This window comes from Herpailurus yagouaroundi, unplaced genomic scaffold (assembly GCF_014898765.1).
Source record: "Herpailurus yagouaroundi ecotype Mexico unplaced genomic scaffold, PumYag 162, whole genome shotgun sequence".
In the NCBI taxonomy this organism is placed as follows: Eukaryota; Metazoa; Chordata; class Mammalia; order Carnivora; family Felidae; genus Herpailurus; species Herpailurus yagouaroundi.
This window is the reverse complement of record NW_024412403.1, coordinates 56,183,758-56,208,237: the sequence shown is the minus strand read 5'-3', so window position 1 is coordinate 56,208,237 and position 24,480 is coordinate 56,183,758. Positions and strand designations below refer to the sequence as shown.

The following is a 24,480-nucleotide window of genomic DNA, read 5'->3' as shown; positions in this document are numbered from 1 at the left end:
GGCTCCAGGCTCTGAGCCATCAGCCCAGAGCCCGACGCGGGGCTCGAACTCACGGACCGCGAGATCGTGACCTGGCTGAAGTCGGACGCTTAACCGACTGCGCCACCCAGGCGCCCCGAGGTGGTGTTTTTTATTAATCAAATACTGTAAAACTTTTATTTCCAGCAAGATATTTCCTCATCTTCCTAGTTGTCATTTTTTTGCCCTAATTACCTACTGCCTAATAAACTTTTTCAGGGTAACATCAGTTATAGGACTTCTGGGCATATAGCTGACTTTGTTTGTTTTTAAGATATGCAACAAAAAACAAAAGTACAAGAAGAAAAGATTAAAGTTTTGCAAAAAGAAAGGGAAGATAAGGAAGAAACCATTGATATCCTTAGAAAAGAATTAAACAGAACAGAACAGATAAGAAAAGAATTGAGCATTAAGGTAAGAATCTGTTGAGTTCTCATTTATAGTAAGTCTGATTTTGTGAAAAAGATGAATTTGGGTAAATTAAAGTTCTACTTAGTAATTGTATTTAGAAGATACTATAATCTCAAAATTGACAATTGTTTTATTATAAAGACTCTCTTCACAATGTGAAAGGTGATTTCCTAAAATCACCAAAACTTTATTAAATATATATTCTGTGCCAGCACTTAACTCCTTTTAAGTAGGCAAAGAATACCTAAAGGGATTCCCAGTTCTGGATGCCAAATACATCCACATGTATAATTGTATATGGCTGCATCTCTGTTCTTTTAGGAGTAGTTCATATTTGTTCAGAACTTTATAATTTGCAAAGGACCCCTTGAAACATTTTTCTGAATCCTCCTAACACATATATTAATATATAAGTATCAATAAGTGTTTTAAACCTACAAATTAAAGTGAGTCTTGAGTTACTTGCTCAAGGTCAGTCACAAAGCTAAGTGGAACAGTAGACATATGCAGTATTCTGAATCTGGTCTAGTCTCATTCCACCTTGTCCTGGTTGTTTATGTGTGGTAGCTGTGAATAGTGCTTTCTGGCCCCTCTGCTACCAGGAAGATGAGGACTAGGATTGAATGGCCATTTGAACAACCACAGAGCGCAAATGACAGAAGAGGCATAAAATTTAATGCCACATTTACCAATTTCCTGGTTCTCTTTTAATGTGGTTATCTTAATAGTGATTCCAAATTGTAATGTGTAATATTTTCTGCAAAATTTCAGCTGCTAATATTGACTTAAAAAGATACATTGAATGTGTTTTTCCAATCTGTATTATTAATAATTCCTTATCTTAAACTTACCATATAATTTAACTAAATGTAGTACATATTTGTAATGTGTCTTTTGACATGGTTGTTTTACAAATGAAAATTAGAACATCTTAAGATACCTGTGAAGGGAAGACATGCTAAGTTGTTTTCCTCAAATCTTCCCCTTTTCCCCAATTCTTTAGGCTTCCTCCCTAGAGGTTCAAAAGGCCCAATTAGAAGGTCGTTTGGAAGAGAAGGAGTCGCTGGTGAAACTTCAGCAAGAGGAGTTGAACAAACACTCTCATATGATCGCAATGATCCACAGTTTAAGTGGTGGGAAAATAAGTCCAGAAACTGTGAATCTCAGCATATAGAAGTTATGTATTTATCTTCCTGGGGAGGTGTGGTAGAGAAGGTAATTTGTGACCCCAGAACAGTAGTAGATTATTGTCTAATTATTAATTTAGTAAAGAACGTGATCTGATAAATATTTTTATTTGGTCTTAAAAGTTTTACTTTCTGTTTCTGGCTTTTATTGCTTAAAGCTATCTTTCATTCTTATATTAGAATATTTTTCTTGACCTCCATTATTGTTTTTGTAAAGTTTTTCCATTTTCCTTCTGATTTTTAATTTATTCTCATTTGTAATTAGATTTTAAATCAAACTTTCTTGATTTAACAATCCTAAAGATTAATAAATTGAAAATACAATTACTAGTATAAAAAGAGAAGGCATGTTATTGCCAGGGAAATTTTTTTCTAAATAGCACAAAAGAAAATTCAGTGAATTTAAAATAATTTTGTTACTGCATTTAAAATACAGTATGATATATGGTATTAGTTCTAAATTTGAAAAAAATATAATGAATAGTTACAAAAATAATGTATGAAAATTAGAAAATATCTGATGTGTTAAATGAATACATTGTCACATAAAAAACACTATAGTTTGTACAATTATGAATAGCCTTAATTTTTAATCTTTTTAAAATGTACTATGTTGGTATACCCATATCATTTCCAATCAATTATGAATTTCTTTTGATTTACATAAGGATAACTTGGATTCCACCCTTGCTACATATTCAGAAATCTGTTATTTGTTGTTGATTCTAATGTCAGTTGCATTTAATATATTGCCTTTCATTGAAATAGTTTTTAATTTGGCCATTTAATTTTAAGGCATAGTTTAAATATCCTTATACATTTATTTCTTTAATACAAAGGGATTTTTTCAGTACTCTTCATTTGAATCAAATGTTCTAAGTGGTGTTTAAAACAGAAGAGTTTTTATATCGGTATTTTGGTTGATTTTTATTGCTACTTTTTATAACCATTAATTTTGCTTAGTGTTTTCTTCCCTATTTATATCTTCCTGTGACTTAAGTGAACTTATATTTACTTCTATTTTTCAACCATAATATACCTGAAATTATCTTTAGAAATTAAATATATTTTCATAATTTGCTAATTACATTAAGTGTCAAACTATAATAGTTTTACATACTTGGATACATTTTGTATAGTTCTGCAGATTTTAAAAACAGCATTGTACAGAGTAACACATTTTAGATTGTTGTTTTATAAGGGGTACTTCTGTTTCTCTCTTGAAATTGCATGCAGTTTCAATTTTACATGAAAAAGTATTTAAATGGATAAATATGACTGAAGAATAAAAGGCTTTGCAAAATAAAAGAGAAAATTCTATAAAATAAATAAACCAGGGGTGCCTGGGTGGCTCAGTCAGTTAAGCATCTGACCTTAGCTCATGTCATGATCTCACAGTTCGTGAGTTCAAGCCCTGTGTCAGGCTCTGTGCTGACAGCTCAGAGCCTGGAGCCTGCCTCTCTGCCCCTCCCCCACTCACGCTCTGTCTCTCTCTGCCTCTCAAAAATAAAAGAAACGTAATAAAAAAATAAATAAAATAAATAAACCAAACCTCTAGGGAAAATCAAACTATCTTTACGCTTTAGACACTTTTAAGACACTGAGCCTAGCCCAGTACTGCCCAATAGAACTTTTTATAATGATGTAAATGTTCTATACACTGTCCAGTATCATAGCCTTTAGGCACATGTGATTGTTTTTAAATTTTTTTTAATGTTTATTTTTGAGAGAGAGAGACAGAGCACAAATGGAGGAGTGGCAGAGACAGAGGGAGAAAGAATCTGAAGCAGGCTCCAGGCTCTGAGCTGTCAGCACAGAGCCCGACACGGGGCTCAAACTCCCAAACCATGAGATCATGACCTGAGCCTAAGTTGGAAGCTTAACTGACTGAGCCACCCAAGTGCCCCTGCCACATGTGATTTTTGAGCACTTAAAATAAGGGTAGTGCAACTGAAGAATTAAAATTTTAACTGCCATACTGCTGGATGGTTCAGATCTAGTCCATTTTTCCAAGTATGCATTTACTTAAGCCACTCAATTTGCCTATTCTTAAAGATCTATATAGACAGAGAGTCCATGTATTTTTTAGTAACCTTTTTTTAACAACAATTTTAATGAGTTATTCCTTATCTTTTTTCTCTAAAGAGAAAAAATTGTACTTCAGCTTTAAAGGTGAATACTAATCATCACCCACTTCATTTCTTCTGTTTATCCTAGTCTTTCTCTCTCTTGTAGCATCTTTCATATTGTTGCTATTATTTTTCTTAACCTTAGTATGTTAAGTACTTTTTCTCTTTTTTTTTTTTCTTTTTAGGTCCATACCTCAGATTAAAATTGTGTGTGTGTGTGTGTGTGTGTGTGTGTGTGTTTTAAAAAATTTTAGTTTAAGCAAGTTTGAGCCACTACCAAAGAGTTTTACAAATGATTTCTGTGTATATATGACCACTTCCTAGTAGAGAAAATAAAACTAAATAAATGCATCATTATCATAGAATTACTCAAATTCTCTTAAAAAATTTGCTATGAAGAGTTTGTCCAAGTGTACATTACACAGTTCTTTTTGCCATTTACATTTGCCACTTGAACAGATATGAGCTTCTCTTAAAATTTGGCTGATTGAAATTTATACTAAACTGCCTAATGTCAGGGCAAAACCAAATACTCATTAAAACTTAATCCTGTGTTTTGAGGGTAGATTGTCAGATTAATGTCCTTTTAGTTGTTTCTACTTGTTATAAAGACTAGTTATTTATGTTAAGGATGTAATGAGACTGTCTTAAGACTGTTGGTTAAATGAAAATGTTTGACTTTCAACTTCTACCCACAGCTCATGCACAGGTGTTAAAAGTACGTCTAATCAAGGTATATTCTCTAAATCTCATAACCTTATTTTAACTTCTTTTCCTCTTTTCAAATAGTTATGAATTGTGTTTACAGCCTTGCTTCTGATTTACCTACTGATGAATCAAACACATACCTTGTTTGTGACTTAATTACTTTATAGGAGTCAGCAAACATTTTCTGTAAAGGACCAGATAGTATTTTAGGCTTTGTGAGACATATGGTCTCTATCACAACTACCCAGTTCTGTGACTGTAGCAAGAAAGCAGCCATAGACAGCAGGTAAATAAATAGGCATTTAGAATAGGCATATAGAACTGTGTTCTAATAAAACTTTACTTACAAAACTGTCAAAACTTTGCTATTGTGTCTCTTTATCTTTGGTAAATTTAGGCTTAAGGTCTGAGGTCTATTTTATTTGATATGAATATAGCCACTCCACCCTTTTAATGTTTTCTGTTGGTCTCGTATATGTTTTTGTATCCATTTACTTTTAACCTGTATCATTATATATAAAACTTATGATTGTAGACAATACATAGTTGAGTCTTGCTTTTTTTTTTTTTAATCTATCTTGACAATTAAGTCCTTAACTTTCACAGTCTGCTTGGAGTTAATATTGTACTACTTAGTATAAAATTGGAGAAAACCTGCAACTGCACTGGTCTTCTTATCCTCTCCTCTTCTTTTATGCTATAGATGACATATATCTGTATCATTAGTGCCCAAAACAATGTTATAATGTTTCCTCTAAATGATTATATGGAAATATATCTGGCTCTCAACATCATAATATATTTACCTGTTTACACACTTTGAAATAATTAGTAATTTGTGGGGAGATACTGCAAGTACCCTATTTCTTATACCTTTCACCTACAAATCTCAGCATCCACTGATAATTCTTGCCTTGAATACGTTATTAGTTACTCTGATGGTTGCCACATTTTTTAACTTGTTTTACTTTCTAATAGAAAAAAATTGGACATTTTGGTAATATTGTGATATACTGGGAAAAGCAATCAAAATTACATCATCTATTACATCATTGATAAAACTAAAATATAGTACTTACAGGTTTACACTTAACAGAGTGTGTACTTTTTGTGTGTGCATCTTCTCACAAGCCAAGAATTTGAGATTTGCTTTCTGTAGTTTAAGAAAATAAATAATAGGTATGTTAGGCATGTGGAATTTTTTTTTTTTTTTAACCACAGGGCCCTTTGGATAGTATTTTCCTTCCCAAACCCCCTAATCTTGTTCACTTGCCTTGGTTCTCTCCCTGATCACCAGTAAATACTCAATGCATATTACCCATAATGATAAGTCTTTTGGATTAAGAAACAAATTGTGTATTTTCTGCATTCACTTTAACATTCAAAATAACTAATTTTTAAAAATGAACACATGAAAATGTGACCTATGCCTTTAAAAGGTAAATGGTTAATTTTTTTATAATGTACATAATGAACCTGATAAGTACTTGAAATTGTATGCTTCGTAATCCGTACATTTAGGGGAAACAAAAATTATGGGTTTCTTTGAATCTGCAAATCACTTTGAAATCTTAAAAAAATCTTGCTCTATTCAGCACTTTGTAGCTAATTGACTTTCTTCCTGTCATGCCTGTCATGAGGCTTGTTTTGTTTATGCTTTTGTTCATCTAACCATTTGAAAATACCCCAAGAAAACTTAATTATCACCAGGAATGAGAGGTACCATACTTCTCAAAAACCAGCTTTTCTTCACGTTAAAATAGCCCATTGTAAAGGTCATTAGATGTGAGGCAAAGTAACTTTCCTCTCAAGTAAACGCACATTTTTAGTTAATTCCCCAAGGATCCAGTGTTTATATGCTCTTGGTATCTTTAAAGACGATGGATAATTCTTAGAATATACAGCAAAGGGCTTTTTACGTAAGGTCTAGCCAGTGCTGCACAGAAAGTGACATTTTCAAAGTCAATAGAGTAGGTTGGGTTACAGTTTCATTATGTTATTAAAAACTAATTTTCCACTAAGTAGCTGAGCATTTGGCAGGGATTTAGTAGTGAACATGATTCTGCCTCTCCATTACATTATCTGCACTATTCCAAGAATTATATTTCATCTCACTAATCTCAAAGAGCCAAAAGATACAATGTATTAGAGTGGCCTTATGCTTTTCTCAAACTTCAAATAAAAAGGCTTATGATTAGCCCTAGGAAAAGACAACACTGTTGACGTTCAATTAGGCAGGATTTCATTTACCCACAAATAAAAACTAGTATTAACTACAACAAACTAATTTGTATAAAACCCACAGTTAATCAGAGCATGTTAGAGCTGAAAGGATTCTTAAAGAACAGTAAACCCAGACCCCTTGTGTTTCAAAAAGATTTAAACTTTATATTACATTTTCAGAAAAGAAGCCTGGAGAGTCAAACACAAACAGATACGTGATTAAAAAATAGACATGTACTGGAGGGGCACCTGGGTGGCTCAGTCGGTTAAACGTCCAGCGTTGTCCCAGGTCATGATCTCACAGTTTGTGAGTTCAAGCCCTATGTCAGGCTCTCTGCTGTCAGCACAGAGCACACTTCAGATCCTCTCTTCCCAACCCACCTCTGCCCCTTTTCCACTCACTCTCAAAAATAATAAATAATTTTTTTAAATAAATAAACATGTATTATGGACAACTGCACTTCTAGGAATTTAAGGATATTCAACAAGATTTAGAATGTGCATTTTGACACTATTGAAAAACAAAATTGGAAGCAACCCATGTATACAGTGTAAAATACATTCAATAAAATAACAGCCTTTTGAAAAAAATAATGTGTAGGCACATGGAAAGAGATCCTGGAAAAAGGATGGAAAAAGCATAAAACCAGACTAAGCAATGATTCATATATCTGCATATCTTTAAGATATATTGGTATGTATAAATATAAATATAAATGATAAACTGGTTGCCTTTCAGTAGTGAAATTATTTGAACTTGTTGTTTATTTACATTCTAAAATTTTTAAATGTTACTTTAAAATTTTCAAAACCATGTTTTAAAACCTGAGTTTTGTAACCACATCAAAATTTAATTTCTGACTTTACCTAAGGAAAATTTCATCTACAAAATGAAGATAATACATACTTTGTAGTGTTGTTTTTATTTATTTAAAAATACAAAATAAAGCTGGTGGCTTTTAGTAGTTTCTTTGTAAGTACTTACCTCCCTTTTGCGAGAGAAATAGGGTAGAAACCTTTATTTCCTTTGTCCTCGGTTTCTTATTTATCATCAGACCTATGGCCAATTGTAGAAAGTAAAATTAACAGGAAAGATTCTGCATTTTCAAGAATGTGCAGGGTGGCAAGGTTAGTACTAGGAATTAAATAAATCTTCAAAGTATTGTCTACACCTAGGGTAACTTCTTGACCAAAGCTAGTGTAGGTTGCTCTCTTACCTAATTTATTTTTATGAAGTAGCTATTCTAAGCAGCATTAAGTAAACCATTTTTCTCTTTGAAAGAGACATTTTCCATGCTTTAAATCTGCCTTCTCTTGGGTGTCAACAGGCTTCTCCAACTAATGCATATATCTACAAAATTCATTATGAAGTTGTACATTGTTATTTTTTAATTTCCTGGAAGAGATTGAGGAAAGGGCATGGTTGAAAAAAGTTTGCCAAATGTTAATAACAACACAGTATGTCTAAGACTTGGATCCTGTTATCTTCCTAGCTCTTTTGACAGATTTATGGACACTAAGAGCATACAGGCTTTAAAAAGATACTTAGCTACTTAAGCCACCATATACATGTAATAACTTCAGTCAGTTTCCACTTAATATAAATCAGAGTTTTCCTATTTCATCTTAATATTTCTATTTAGAAATGTCATTTTTATATTAGCCTCTTAAAAAGTCCAAAAATATTAGGGCCATGTATCTCAAAGTAAAGATGTATGCATTGTGTTTACAGAAATAAAATAGAAGCCATTAGTTGTAAGATCAGGAATAATAATGGAAAGTTGTATGGAATCAAGAGGAGAATTAACAGTAATAGACATTTGAGGCTGGCTGTGTAAAAACCCTTTAATAAGCAAGGTCACCTTGAATTACTTAGACCTGTATTTCATGCAAACACCCTTGAGCTTAGACTAATTGGAGCTATGACTTGAATTGCTGCTCTCTTTGAAATACTAATCTAAATAAGAGACTTGAGTTATTAATGATGTGGATTGATCCAAGTAGTAAAACATCTCATTCAGTGATGATTATAATATTAATCAAATGTATTTATGCCCATTTTACATCTGTCCCGTCTGTAGGCAATAGTATCACCTTAATTTTAACAACTGTAAATGGAATTCTCTACTTGGGAATGGGGCAGCGGTAAGGAATAGATTATATAAGCACATGCTTAGAAGTTCAAAATTTAAGAAGAGATACATGGACTTCCAGTTTCTACTCTGAGAAGCAAAGTGCTTGAAAATTTTTTCTCCCACACTCACAATGAGAAAAAAGCTGAACAAACTGAAATGACTTTATTTAGATTCATCAGCGAATTGAGGTCACAGGACTAATCACCACCTCAAAAACTGGAGTTAGGTGAATATAGAGAATATAGATCAACTTACCTGAAGCACAAGCATGGTAGGAACACCTGAGTGGTAACTTTGATGAATTGCTACAGACTTGGGTGAACTAGCTTGACAGTTTATCAATCCTTAAGAGCATCCACACTTTCAGTGTCCTGAGTTTTACCTCTGGGAGCCTCACCAGGTTCTAGTGAAGGTCAGAGAAAACTCCTCTCATGTTTGGTCAGAGGCAGAGAGAACGTAATCCTTTTGAAATTAGCAGAGAGCATTCTTAGCAACATAGTAAAGGTTTACCCAACAAAGAAAAGCTCTGGAGCCTTATCGGACTTGGAGGAAGGAGAACTACCCAACTCCAGTCCATTGGAATCTTCAAGTCTCAACTAAGGGAGAAAATTTTCTGACAAGTATTTGTAGAGGTTATAGCCGTAAGGCACAGTCCTACTAATTGTAAGTGATCATCACTACTGAGCCTACGAATTATGGGAAGGATAATAAAGGAATACTACAAACATCTCTGTGACCACAAATTTGATAACTCAGATGAAATGAACCAATCTCTTGAAAGACACAAGCTACTGATTAATATAACAGGAGAAATGGATACTCTGAATAGGACTATATTAAAGAAATTAATTACTAGCCTTCCAAAATAGTATCAGGCCAAGAGGGTTTTACTGATGAATTCCACCAAACATTTAAGAAAAATGATACAAATGCCCTATAATCTCTTCTAGAAAATAGAAGCAGAGTGATCACTCCTTGTCATTCTATGACACCATCGTTACCCTAACACCAAACTCAGACATTACAAGAAAGGAAAGCTGCAGACTGATATCTCATGGACATAGATACAAAAATCAAGTTGAATCCAACAGTGTATAAAAAGAAATGAGCTATCAAGCCATGAAAAGACATAGAGGACATTTAAATGCATATTGCTAAGCAAAAGAAGCCAGTCTGAAAAGTCTGCACTGTATGATTCCAATTATATGACATTCTGGAAAAGTAAAAACTATTACAGCAGTAAAAATAGTGCTTGCTGGGGGCAAGTGGGGAGTAGGTAGCAAGGAAGATGGATAAATAGTTAGAGGATAGACATTTTTTAGGGCTGTGAAACTATTGTGTATGCTACTGTAATTGTGGGTACATGACATTAATTTGTCAAAATCCACGGAACTCTGTAACATAAAGAGTGAACCCTAATGTAAACTATGCACTATGGTTAATATATCACATTGATGCATTAATTGCCAGGGAGTGGGGTGAGTATATGGAACTCTATCTGCTTAATTATTCTCTAAATCTGAAACTATACTTTAAAAACGTCTTTTTTTAATGTTAAATAGAAAAAAAAAAGATACATGGTGATATTATTCTTTTACCTGTCTCTTGGCCATCCTAGTTCCCTTCCACAGAATCCTTGACCTGTTGTGAGTTTCTTTATGTAGCCTTAAAGAGAGGTGTAATACATACAAACATGTATATGCATGTATATTTGTTTGGTGGGTTACACAAATGAAAGCATTCCACACATAACTGTTTTATACCTTCCCTTTCTCACCACATGATACCTAGGAAAATGTTCTAGGGTTCTCATTATGGTGTTAAATTTTTCATGGCTGCCACACATGTAGAAAGGACTTTTTCTGTTTCCTTTTTTCTTAACTATTTAATTAATCCCTTTCCATTTTTTCTATTGAGTTATACACCTTTTTTTCTTATTGATTTGCAGGTAGTCTTTAGCAAGTAAAATTTCCAGTTAGGATAAAAGTTGCAAGTTTTTTTCCCAGTTATTTGACTGACTTTTGACTTCATTGTGTACAGATCTTCCTCAACTTATGATAAGGTTATGTCCCAATAAATTCGTTGTAAACTGAAAACATCCAAGTTAAAAATGCATTTAATACACCTAACGCCCACATTTGATAGCTTAGCCTAGCCTACCTTAAATGTGCTCAAAACACTTATGTTAGCCTACAATTAGGCAAAATCATCAAACGCAAAACCTGTTTTATAATTGAGTGTTGAACACCTCACTATACTGAAAGTGAAAGAACGGTTGTATGTGGATGGGTTGTTACCTTTGTGATGCCGTGGCTGACTAGGGGCTTTGGCTCACGGCTGCTGCCGGCATCACGACAGTGTCGTACCTCACATCGCTCTCCTGGGTGAAGGCCAAAATTCAAAATTTGAACGAGTTTTACTGAGTGTGTATCTCTTTTGCACCATCATAAAGTCAAAAAATAGCTCTAAGTTGAACCTTTGTAAGTTGAGGACCACCTGTACTTTTTTTGTATGAAGAATTTTTTTCCAGTTTTTTATCTTCCATAATTTTTGTTATTGTATCTTGATAATGTTTTAAATTTCACAGAACTGGTCTCTCCTTGTTTTTTATTTGAGAAACTTCCTGAATGTGCTTGTTCATTAGTTTTTTTCCATATTAATTTAGGATCATCTTGTCTAGTTAAAAAAATGGTTGACATTTTCATTTGATTAATATTAGATTTATAGATTACTTTAGGGAGAATTGACATTTCTATATTGTTAAATCATCTTTTCTAAAGCATAATATACCTCTCTATGGGTTTAAGTTTGTTATGACCTTCAATAATATCTTATTTGTATATAGTTTTTGTATACTTTTAAGTTTTACTTTTGTCATCTTTTTATCCACTATATTTTCTGATATATTTAATCTTTCACTTTTTATTCTGCTTTGGATCAACCAAAAGTTTATTAATCCATTTCAAAGAGCCAGCTCTTGGATGTGTTTATTATTTCTATAACTTTTCTTTTTGCTAATAAAATTTTTTTTAATGTTTATTCATTTTTTGAGAGACAGAGAGAGACAGCATGAGTGGGGGAGGGGCAGAGAGAGAGGGAGACACAGAGTCCCAAGCAAGCTCCAGGCTCTGAACTGACAGCACAGAGCCCGATGTGGGGCTCAAACTCACAAACTGTGAGGTCATAATCTGAGCTGAAGTAAGACGCTTAACCTACTGAGCCACCCAGGCACTCCTCATTTTTCTTTTTATTAATATACAATTTCTCACTTTATTAAAAATTTTTAATGGTGAAAAATATATACATGTAGAAGAGTACACAAAACATTACATGCTATTCATGATATATAACAAAGCAAAACACCAGTAAATGACTACCAAAGTTGAAAGTCCCTCATGCGCCTTCTCAATCTCTGTCTTCCCTCCTCCTCAAAGGTAACTACTGTAAGGCTAACAACACAGTTGTTTTACCTGTTTTTAAACTTCATATAAAAAGAGTCATCAAATATGTATTCATTTGTATCTTTATTCTTTCATTCAACATTGTGAGATTTTTAAAGAAATTTTTCATCCCTAAATCTGTCCCTATGATATTTAAATATAATTGACTTTTGTGTGTTAACCTGTATCCAGCCAACTTGCTAAGATTACTTACAAGTTATTCATCTACTCTTTTGAATTTTTATATATACTTCCAATCGTCTTGAAAAGAATGACAATTTTCTTTCTTTCCAATCTTTATACTTTTCATTTCTCTTTATCATTTTATTGTACTTTGTCAACCTATTAATTTTTATTTATTTATTTTTTTAAGTACACTGTAGCCCCGATGTGGGGTTTGAACTCAGGACTCCAAGATCAAGAGTCACATTTTTACCAACAGAGCCAGCCAGGTGCTCTCAACATATTTATTTTTAAGACCTCTAATAAAATGTCACTTTGAATGGACATTTTAATGTCTTTCCCAATCCTGAAGGGTATGAGGTTAACATTTCACCATTAAGTATAATTGATGTAACTGTTGTTATTAGAAATGCTTTATGAGATTAAAGAAGTTTCTCTTTTTAGTTCAAAAGAATTTAAATTTTTTATTAAATGTTTTCTCTGCAAGGGATATAAGTAGGATGGGCTCTCTGTTCCCATTGAGCCGACAGAATTTGAGCTTTGTATTCCTGCAATCTTAGGCTCTGCTGGATTGAAGTGTTTGGTTCCCAGAATAAAATTCTTTTATCAAGGGATACAGTAAATGTTCTGTTAGACTGGAAGTTGAGACTGGCACCTGGTCACTCTGAGCTTCTAAATGCCAGTGAACCAAGAGGAAAAGAAGGGGCTAACTATACTACCTCAGGTGATGATTCTGTACCATACACAATGAAAGCATGGACAAGAATGTCTGGAACACAGGAGAACTACTGAGGTGCCTCTTAGTACTCCTATATCTGTGATGAAAATTAATGGAAAACTACAGTAACTGCTCATGATTCAGGAATGACCATTTACATCATCTCAGCAAGCAACAAACTAATAGTTGAAGTGTTTAGTAAGGTCAAAGGGATATGGAATGGGTAGTGTAAGAAGGAAGTTAGAAATACCAGTAATCACTCTATATCCAGTTTCAAAAACAAGAACTGTAGTTCTGGGTGTTTCATCCCAACTGTGAAAAAGATGTATTCTTTTCTTTCAATCTCAGTTCTTTTTCTTTGCTTTTCTTGCATCTTCCATTCCTCTGTTAACATAAGATGTGTTAATAGTGGTTAACCTGATAGCCTAGTATTCAGGTTACAAGACATCCACAGGGGAGTGTGATTCAGCCCAAAGAAGAATGAACATCACCTGTGACTAAGCTAACACGTGGAACTGTGTCCTCTGGCAGAGGAAGAGTATGTTTTGGTTGTACAAGGATGGAGTAGAGGCATGGTTTTCCTATTGTCTTTATTTGGAAGTTAGGTACGGCTGGAACTATATTTCCCAGAACCTTTTTTTAAGGCTTAAGATTAGAGTCAGTCAAAAGAGAGGGTGCCTAAGATTTAGAAAGCAGAGACAAAGCAGCTGTCGTTAGTTTTTGAAGGCTTCATTGGTTAGGTGTGGTGAAAGAAAAATGCAGAGAAACTAGGAGATTCCAAATTAACTTCACTCTCTCCTGCTCTGGAGGCTCTTCTTCCCACCTGTTAGTCCTACCCCCACAGTAGCCCAGGCTCACCTCCAAACATGGAGGCAGCAGCTTTCTTTGGACATCACTACCTTTCCTTCACGGTATCCCTCTGCCAGCTGCCTGTATTCTCTTTCAAGCTCCCAACTTGCTTCAGTGCTTCAGGAAGTTGGCTGGTAGTTTGTCTCTGATCCTTCAGTTTCCCCTTTGGGAGGATAATCTTCCACAATTGTTCCATGATTTCCTACAATAAATCCCTTATTCCATGATACTCAGTGGTTCTGCCTTCCTGAGGGAATCCTGACTCTTACACTCATATTCCTTTCTACCTCCAAAAGTTATTGTTTCTGATCCCACCAACATTTTCATTTTATTAGAATTTATTCATGTATTCCTCATTGGCTGTGGGTTGCAGAGAAAGGTCTCCTTGTAATCTTATTCTCTTTTGTTAGAGGTTCGGAGGAGTTGTCATGCATCCTCACTTCTGAGTTATATTTAATTAAAAACAAACAAAAACATCAAGCAGGAGTCAAAATTAAACAGATTTAGTTTAATAATGGAAAAGCTGAATTTCAGAAATTCACAAGCCAGCCTCCCTCCTATCCCAATTAAAAATTATCCATTGAGCCATCAGAGAGAAAGCATTAAATCTCTCTCCACTCAGAGGGGCCTGTCCAGTGTGTTTACCACAAGGGAGAATAACTGAGGAGGAAAATATACTTCACTTATGGACACACAGTTCCAAGAGAAAGAGAGACAGACCTGCACTGTCTATGTTTTTAAACAGTAAACTGCCTCCAGAATGGTGTCATAAATGTCAGGCTCACTCAAATTTCAACAAGCAGTTTAAAGTCACTCACACCAAAAGACCCCACAAGTGTACATTCTAATATGGTCTCTTCTTTGGGTGTAGGGAAAGACCCCACATTGGAAACTTGGGGACATGGGGCTCAGGGTTCTGATATACTGTACTTGCCCTTGGATCACAACAGCTTAAGAGATCCTTTTTGTAAATACTTTAGTTGTGACTACCTGGACTGACATCTCCTGTTTATATTCTTTTTTTAATAATTTATTATCAAATTGGTTTCCATACAACACCCAGTGCTCATCCCAACAGGTGCCCTCCTCAATGCCCATCACCCACTTTCCCCTCTCCCCCACCCCCCATCAACCCTCAGTTTGTTCTCAGTATTTAAGAGTCTCTTATGGTTTGCCTCCTTCCCTCTCTGTAACTTTATTTCCCCTTTCCCCTTTCCCCTCCCCCATGGTCTTCTGTTAAGTTTCTCAGGATCCACATAGGAGTGAAAACATATGGTATCTGTATGACTTATTTCACTTAGCATAATACTCTCCAGTTCCATCCACGTTGCTACACATGGCCAGATTTCATTCTTTCTCATTGCCAAGTAGTATTCCATTGTGTATATAAAACATGTCTTCTTTATCCATTTGTCAGTTGATGGACATTTAGGCTCTTTCCATAATTTGGCTATTGTGGAAAGTACTGCTATAAACATTGGGGTGCAAGTGCCCCTATGCATCAGCATTCCTGTATCCCTTGGGTAAATTCCTAGCAGTGCTATTTCTGGGTCATAGGGTAGATCTATTTTTAATTTTTGAGGAACTTCCACACTGTTTTCCAGAGTGGCTGCACCAGTTTGCATTCCCACCAACAATGCAAGAGGGTTCCCATTTCTCCACATCCTCTCCAGCACCTATATAGTCTCCTTATTTGTTCATTTTAGCCACGCTGACTGGAGTGAGGTGGTATCTCAGTGTGGTTTTGATTTGTATTTCCCTGATGAGGAGCGACGTTGAGCATCTTTTCATGAGCCTGTTGGCCATCCGGATGTCTTCTTTAGAAAAGTGTCTTCTGCCCAGTGTATTCATGTCTTCTGCCCATTTCTTCGCTGGATTATTTATTTTTCGGGGGTGGAGTTTGGTGAGCTGTTTATGGATTTTGGATACTAGCCCTTTATCCGATATGTCATTTGCAGATATTTTTTTCCCATTCCATCGGTTGCCTTTTAGTTTTGTTGATTGTTTCCTTTGCAGTGCAGAAGCATTTTATCTTGATGAAGTCCCAATAGTTCATTTTTGCTTTTAATTCCCTTGCCTTTGGAGATGTGTCCTGTAAGAAATTGCTGCAGCTGAGATCAGAGAGGTTTTTTTCCTGATTTCTCCTCTAGGGTTTTAATGGTTTCCTGTCTTTCATTCAGGTCCTTCATCCATTTTGAGTTTATTTTTGTGAATTGTGTAAGAAGGTGGTCTAGTTTCATTCTTCTGCATGTCACTGTTCAGTTCTCCCAGCACCATTTGTTAAAGAGACTGTCTTTTTTCCACTGGATATTCTTTCCTGCTTTGTCAAAGATTAGTTGGCCATACATTTGTAGGTCCAATTCTGGAGTCTCTATTCCATTGGTCTATGTGTCTGTTTTTGTGCCAATACCATGCTGTCTTGATGATTACAGCTTTGTAGTAGAGGCTAAAGTCTGGGATTGTGATGCCTCCCACTTTGGTTTTCTTCTTCAATATTACTTTAGCTATTTGGGGTCTTTTGTGGTTCCATACAAATTTTAGGATTGCTTGTTCTAGCTTTGAGAAGAATGCTGGTGCAATTTTGATTGGGATTGCATTGAATGTGTATATTGCTTTGGGTAGTATTGACATTTTAACAATATTTATTCTTCCAATCCATGAGCATAGAATGTTTTTCCATTTCTTTGTATCTTCTTCAATTTCCTTCATAAGCTTTCTATAGTTTTTAGCATACAGATCTTTTACATCTTTGGTTAGGTTTATTCCTAGGTATTTTATGATTCTTGGTGCAATTGTGAATGGGATCAGTTTCTTTATTTCTCTATCTGTTGTTTCATTATTGGTGTATAAAAATGCAACTGATTTCTGTACATTAATTTTGTATCCTGCGACTTTGCTGAATTCATGTATCAGTTCTAGCAGACTTTTGGTGGAATCTATTAGGTTTTTCCATACAGAGTATCATGTCATCTGCAAAAAGTGAAAGCTTGACTTTATCTTTGCCAATTTTGATGCCTTTGATTTCATTTTGTTGTCATAGTGGAGGTGGGTCCAGACCACACCAAACCACGCACCTTCGCACTGGTTAACTGCGTATCCACCGGAGCGGCACAGACCCTGCGGACAGCTATTCCTGACAAGTGCTGCAGCATTGCCTGGATTAACTCTAGGTCAACTCTGGATATATAGATATATTCTCCCTCCCCACCACCACCATTTCTCCTCCTTATCTCTTCCCTCCCCTAGGCTGGTTACTCTGGTTATTGCTTTGTCTAAACAGACATACTTAATCAATTGTCTTAATACATGTTCTACACCTCCTTCTTTATACTCCTTTTTCTCTCTCTGGAATAATCAAGCCATATAGTTTCTCTGTCCGGGTAACTTGATCTTCGTTTCATTTTCCCCTCTCCTTCTTATTTTCCTTTCTCTCTCTCTCTGGATTAAGCCTTTTAGTCTCTCTGCCTCGTCAATGTTTATTTTTTCTCCTCCCCCTCCCCACCGCTCCCGTCATTTCTCTCTTTGTATGTGCTCTTCTATTTATATTCTTGTAGATTGACCCATCATCCATGTCAAGACCTCCTTGCCTATATGAGTTCTTTCTTAAAGAACAGTACACTCTACAGTGTGAGAAAACAAAATTCTGTACTTGCCTTCCCATCATTTCTTGATGGTGGGAGATTGTCCTGAGCCATGGTTGTAGCTAGTGAGCCATAGAAATCTGCTAAGTGGAGTGTTGTACTTGAAAAGCTTCTGTTTTTCTAATAAAAGTGGATAGACACAGGTGTCATCAACCCTTTCGTTTCTTCTTCCTGTCTTGCACATGTGTCTTTTAGTACTATTTGTTGAAGCAACTAAAATGTCAAAGGGAATGTAATTATGGATATAAATAATCCTTACCAATTATTCTGAATTAGGAGGGGAACTTGGTTACCAGATATTTATGTTGGATTTGGATGCATTTTGCCTATCTTATTCATTGAGGCTATCTAATAAGTTTCAATTGTTAATATTTTTCTCAATATACTTACCTTATTTACAAAAAAACAGAAAAAAAACCTAATATCTTTTTACTAGGTTCTCACATTGTTAGTACCTTAGACGGTGGTTCTCAAATTTGAGTGTCCATCAAAATCATCAAGAGAGCCATTAAAATACAGATTGCTAGGACCCACAAGACTCATACCAAGTTTCTGATTCAGAAGGTCTGAGATGGGTCTAATAATTTGTGTTTCTGACATGTTCTCAGATGATGCTAGTGGTACTGATCTGGGAACCACACTTTGAAATTTACTGTTTCACAATATCATTGCTGTGGTCTTCCATACCTATTGTGAGATAATAGATCCCAGTTGATGTTAGATGCTATGAGGAGCCATACTATGTTAAATTTTGATAAAGTAGGAATGGTGAAGTGACTCAAATGCCAGAAGCACATCATCAAAAGCTGCCTTGTCAAAAAGAAAATAGTGACATGCCTGGATGGCTCAGTCAGTAAAGCATGGGACTCTTGATCTCGGGGTTGTGAATTTGAATCCTATGTTGGGTGTAGAGATTACTTAAAAATAAAATATTAAAAAAAAATAGTAACCTTTCCCTCTCACCTTGGTTAATGATTTATTGTACCAATGTCTATAAATTTTAGGAGCAATTTGTAAGAAGATAATAATCAGTTTTTCTTACCACATGACTTTTTCATAAAAAATAAGGGAAAATTAAACCAGTGTCCAGTTTAATCATAATTGAATACCTCACTTTTTTTAGCTGATGGAAGACCAAATGATTTTAATTTAGTTTTGGATGTCATTAGTTTGGTAGAGTTTTTATCAGGCATCTTTCTAAGGATAAACCTACTGAAAGATAATGTATTATCAAATAGACTGGTGTAATTTTCTATTTGCAAGTTAAATGAATTAATATGGTTGACATTGTGTTTTATCATCATATGCAATTGGAGTTTTCTGATGTGTGCTTTGCTGATTACTATCATTCAGCCTTCTTAAAGAACCTAGGCATCTCATTAGTATTCTGTTACTGAGCTGGGTAATCCTGTGTGCAGCAGCTGGAGAGGGATCATATATTTCACAGAATTCTTTGAATTAAAGATAAGAAATGCTCTGGTAGTGACCCATGATTAGCAAGCAGGAATATTGCTAAAATATCTTCAAATTTACAAGCCTATCTTTTTAGAGTTAGTTGGTTTTTGTTTTGTTTTGTTTTGTTTTGTTTCTTTTAATCCTTATAGTAAAGATCTACTTGGCTCTCTACTTAGTATCTCTCTTTACCACCAAATCTAAGAATGCATGGTCTTTCTCCTTCTGTAGATTCATCCCCACACAACAATCTAAGGTCAGTCCTACCTTTGATCAGGAGTCATTTAAAAACGCCTACAGAGGGAGGCAAGGTGGTGATTTCACCTGGTGGATCTATGATGATCCAGCTTTAATAGGGTTTCCAGATTCCACTAGTTAAGCTTTTGTCTTTGAACTGTGTCCTACCTTAACACACAAGTCCAAATAAATGGACTCCTGACCTGCCACATGTGTGTTCTAGTTTCCTGTATAAAATCCTAATTCCTCCATAACTGGGGCCTTGTCTAGTCCCCAGGTTTTCAAGAAATACAACCTGACCCTCTCCTAATATGTGACTCCCTGTGCTGTGCTGTGAAGGTTCAAGTGCATCTGCCATCTGGATTATGGTCATAAACAATACTTGTGTAAGACTTTACCTTTGACAAACCACCCTCTTATCTTTTTATATATTCTCTTCTTTGATCATCAAAAAAGATCAGGTAATCATGGTGGTATTACCTCAGTTTAATTTTAATTTAATTACAGGCAATCTGAGGCTCAGAAGGGTTAAATAAACTGCCCAGGGTCCCTGAGCTAGTAAATAGTCACCAATTATATGAGATCAGATTGCCGAACATAAATTCAGTACTATTTTTCCTAACCCTCCCTGTGTGCCAGACCTCTTTGAAATCCTGGCACTTTTGCCTGAACTTCTTTCTACTGCTTGCTGTTGGGAACTTCTCTAGGGCAGTATGATCTCCAGATCAAATGTAGTCTTGCCCATTTCACCTATCCTGCTCAAAACTCATGAGAAGGGTCAATAAATCAGTCTCTCTAAAAGATTTTATTGATTTGCTCTATCTGAATGGAATTATAGTCACAAAAGATACATAACTTGTCAGTAGGAATAATATATCATCCAAAACATCAGTTTATCTCATAAGCAAAGTTCCCTTCTTGCTGGCCACTCACACTCCTGAAATTGCTTATTCTAAGTTGAGGGAAGAGCTCCCTATCAAATCAGTTATTTTTCAATTTCCACTCTTCACCTCCGTTACTTCCCAAATTCCTGCTCTGTGATGCAGTCCCTTTTGTTTCTTTGGCAATATCTCAAGTCCACATCCTTGGGGAAGGAGTGAGGAAGAGTGGAAAGAACTGAGGTGGGTACTGGGAAGCAGATATCTAAATACAAAAACTGTCACCAGCTTGTTCATTTAAGGAAGTTGCCTAATCTCTCTGCAGGATGGGGATGGCCAGGGGTACTGGCATCTGGAGAGCAGACTGGCTCTTATACTGAAGCAGTTCAGGCCCAGGAACAAGTCCCATCTCACCCTCTTCTGAATAAAATGGAGATAATACTTTCCTTACATTCCTTCCAGCTGAGACTCACTTAAAAGTTTTTGTAGATAAAATGCCCTACAATTGAGACTCTTAATAGGTTATTAATATATTATTACTTTGTTTTTACATACTTTACATTTTCCAAGTGCTTTTGCATTTTTTTTTCCCTTAGAAACTTGATATTTAGAGAGGTTTAGTACTTACCCCAAGGGTGCAAAATTAGAGACTGGAGCCAAATTGTCTGTATTCTTATTTTGGCTCTTTCCATACACACATGTTTGCTAGTACCTTGACCCTGGATTGCTCCGTTCATTCCCTCCTTTGTTTCTACAAGCAATACCTAGAGACTACTTCAAAAATACTTGTTATGGGTCTGTATTCTCCTACTTAATGTGTCTAATTATACATAGTACATGGTACATTAAGATACCAAAATCTACCTGGGTAGGGCAAGCATCTTGCGCTTCATAGATGTTCGAAAGAATTAGAGGTGGAAAAAAAAAAAAAAGAATTGGAGAATAAAGAAAGACTGGCTGCCTGATGCTCATTGGTTCCACTGCTTATTACAAGAGCTACCAGTGGCTACTGTACTCTTGAAATGTAGCTAGTTCAAATTCAGATGGGTTATAAGGATAAAATACATACCAGATTAATATATGTGTATCTTAATATTAAAACAAGTAGAATTCCTCACTAATAATTTTTGGATTGATTCCCTGTTTTGAATATATTGGTTTAAATAAGATATATTACCTGTTTATTTTATTAATAAATTAATTTTATCTGTTTCTCTTTACCTTTTTTAAAGTGACTTCTAAAAATTAAAAATTACACATGTGACTTACATTTGATTTCTATTGGACAGCACTGCTCTCGGGCATTGATTCACCACCTTCATTTCCTAAATTGCTTGTTTCCTTCTTGGTATCTTTTCTCATATAACTTCTTCTACTTAAATCTATGTTTCTTCCTTCATAACTTGGTTTGTCACACAGTTAGACCCCAACCAGTTATCAGCTTATACTTCACACCAAGCACCATTACAATACTTTCACCCACAATTATTACGAATTATTCTATTTTTTATCTCTAAAATGAAGGCCCAGTGTCCATGAAATTTCAAATATAATACCTCTTTTTACATTGTTCTAAGACACCTAGTGTAGCTCTAATAGTTTGTTGAAATGGGCTTGACTGTTTATCTTGCAGACTTATAGTTATCCTAAGTGACAGTCGAACTAATCCTTCCCGTCAAGTAGACAGACTACCAGGTACACTAGGTATTCTTAGTAACCAAATGTAAAGAAAAAAAGAAAAAAAATTCTTGCCTCTATTTCCACTACCTTCTTTCAGGCCAAAATCTCACTTCCCTGTGGTATTGTTATAGTTACCTGGAATCTTTGACTCCTTGTGTCCCTACAATTCCATCCTGAATCCCATTATCCATTCAATCTTCCAAAAATATCACAATTTTCATGTCAAATTTTGCTGAAAAATCTTCAGTGGCTTCCAATAGCCTAGAGCAATAATTCTCAAACCAAGCTTCACTGGACCACATGATTTTGCTCATCTTGGGATTAACATTTCTTGAACCAGAATAGCTATTCTATATTCTATTTTTCTGTCTCTCTTCTGGTTTCTTGAACATATGGAATATAGTTATAATAACTGTTATAATGTTCTTACCCACTAATTCTATCATCCATGTCCTTTCTAGGTCAGTTTTGATTGATTGATGTTTCTCATTTTAAGCTGTATTTTCCTGTTTCTTTGAATACTTGGTAATTTTTAATTGGATGCCAGACATTGTGAAGTTTAGCTTGTTGGGTGGTGGACATATTTGTATTCCTATAAATATTTTTTAATGTTTATTTATTTATTGAGAGAGAGAGAGAGAGACAGAGAGAGAGAGAGAGAACATGTGTGTCAGCAGGGGAGGAGCAGAGAGAGAGGGAGAGATAGAATCCCAAGCAGGCTCTGTGTAGTCAACATAAAGTCCAATGCAGGACTCGATCTCACAAACTGTGAAATCTTGACCTGAGCTGAAATCAAGATTCAGTTGCTTCATCTACTGAGCCACCCAGACACCCCATCCTATAAATTTTTTTTGAGCTTTGTTCTGGGATGCAATTAAGTTACTTGTAAATCTTTCAACTCAGATTTTTAAGCTTCGTTAGGAAGAACCAGCACTGTGCTAAATCTAGGGTGACTTTTCCCCACCATAGAGGTAACACTCCTATGAATACTCTTCCTGATTTCCCACGAGGGATGAAGTTTTCCAATCTGGCTTGGGGGAATAGGAACTATTTCTGGTGAGCTCTCAGAAATTTTCCTCCAATCCTTTGTGTGGTCCTTTCCTCATACATATGCACTGATCACTACTCAGTTGGATTTGTGGAGATCCTCTGTAGATCTCCAGAGCCTCCTCTCTGAGTAGCCCTCTCCTTTCCAGTACTCTGTTCTACAAACTCTAGCCACCTTGGGCCACCTCAGACTCCCATCTTCATCTTGTAAATTCAAAGAGATTCCTAGGCATGATCTGAAAACCTCCTGTGCCCTGGCCTGGAAATTCCCTAAGCAGTAATCTGAGTCAGTCATGGGACTCACCTTGTCTGTTTCAGTCTCTAAAGGATCATTGCCCTTCATTGTTTATTGACTGATGACTAGAAAACCATTGTATCATGGATTCTGTGAATTTATTTGGTTGTTGTATGTGAGAGGGTAAGTCTACTCCCTGTTTCTCAATCTTGGTGGAAGCAGAAGTTTCGGTCAAGAGACATATATTATAGTTTGTTTTAAAAATGTATTTAACATTTTTTAAATGTTTAAAAATTGGTGCCTGGGTGACTCAGTCAGTTAAGTGTCCAACTCTTGATTTCAGCTCAGGTCATGATCTCCCGGTTCATGAGTTTGAGCCCTACACTGGGCTCTACGCTGACAGCATGGAGCCTGCTTGGGATTCTGTCTCCCTCTCTCTCTGTCCCTCCTACTGTTGCTCTCTATCTCTCTCAAAAAATAAATAAGTAAATAAACTTAAAAAATGTATTTGGCCCTAAATGAATATTTTTAAAAATCTATAATAAAACCTAGCCAGCTAACCAAAGCCTTCCACAATCTTCCCTCAGTCTTAATTTCAAATTTATTGTCCTGTTGCAAGCAGCATGACTGAACTCAGCTTACATGTTGCCACCTCTTTATGAACAGGTTTCCCATGCTGTCAATGTGACATTGTCTTCCTGGCTGGTGTCTTCTTATCTGATGATCTCTTCCAGTCTTTTCTACTTTGTCTGATTAGTGTAATTATGTTTACCTACCTTATCAACAATATCATACGCTCTTTTAAGGTAGGAACTATGTCTGATATTTTTATATTTTTCCCAAAAGCATAGCACAAAGATTGGGCAGTGAGGAAACACTCAACCTGCGTTTATAATTTGTCTATGCAGAACGCAGAATAGCCTGACTGTAGTAACCTGGAATTTTATTCTTGCTAGTCTTAAGCAGCATTACACAAATTACTGTATGACAGAATAAAAATAGACTATGAGGTAATTTCTGAGTAATCATGATATGACATTATAAATGCAGACAGCCTAGTTTTAAAAACTCCACACAGATGGTAAAACATTCCACGTGATTTTATTCTGCGTGTTCTGTGTCCAATTCAATGGCTCACATTTTCTCACTTCCCTTTTCTCAGACACCAAGGGTCATGGTGCTGAAATTTTCCACTATACCAGTCTTTTCTCTGGACCTGGTAGGACAGAGTATGTAATGTCACCTTCTCTATTTTCACTGACACCAAAGCTACATGAATCCTAATTATTTCCTGAGAGTAGCTGTATCG

The 24,480-nt window shown here is 35.5% G+C and overlaps 1 protein-coding gene across 3 annotated transcripts in view; it reads left to right on the top strand.

Moving 5' to 3' along the window:
* Positions 1-2,703, top strand: part of CIP2A (cellular inhibitor of PP2A) — a 33,922-nt gene extending 31,219 nt beyond the window's left edge. For all 3 annotated transcript variants that reach the window (XM_040484437.1, XM_040484436.1, XM_040484438.1), the window contains 2 exons: positions 293-432; positions 1,433-2,703. In XM_040484437.1, coding sequence (XP_040340371.1) covers positions 293-432; positions 1,433-1,603 — 311 coding nt within the window. In that variant the 3' untranslated portion in view covers positions 1,604-2,703. The remainder of the gene's footprint in view (positions 1-292; positions 433-1,432) is intronic.
* The last annotated feature ends 21,777 nt before the right edge of the window (positions 2,704-24,480 follow it).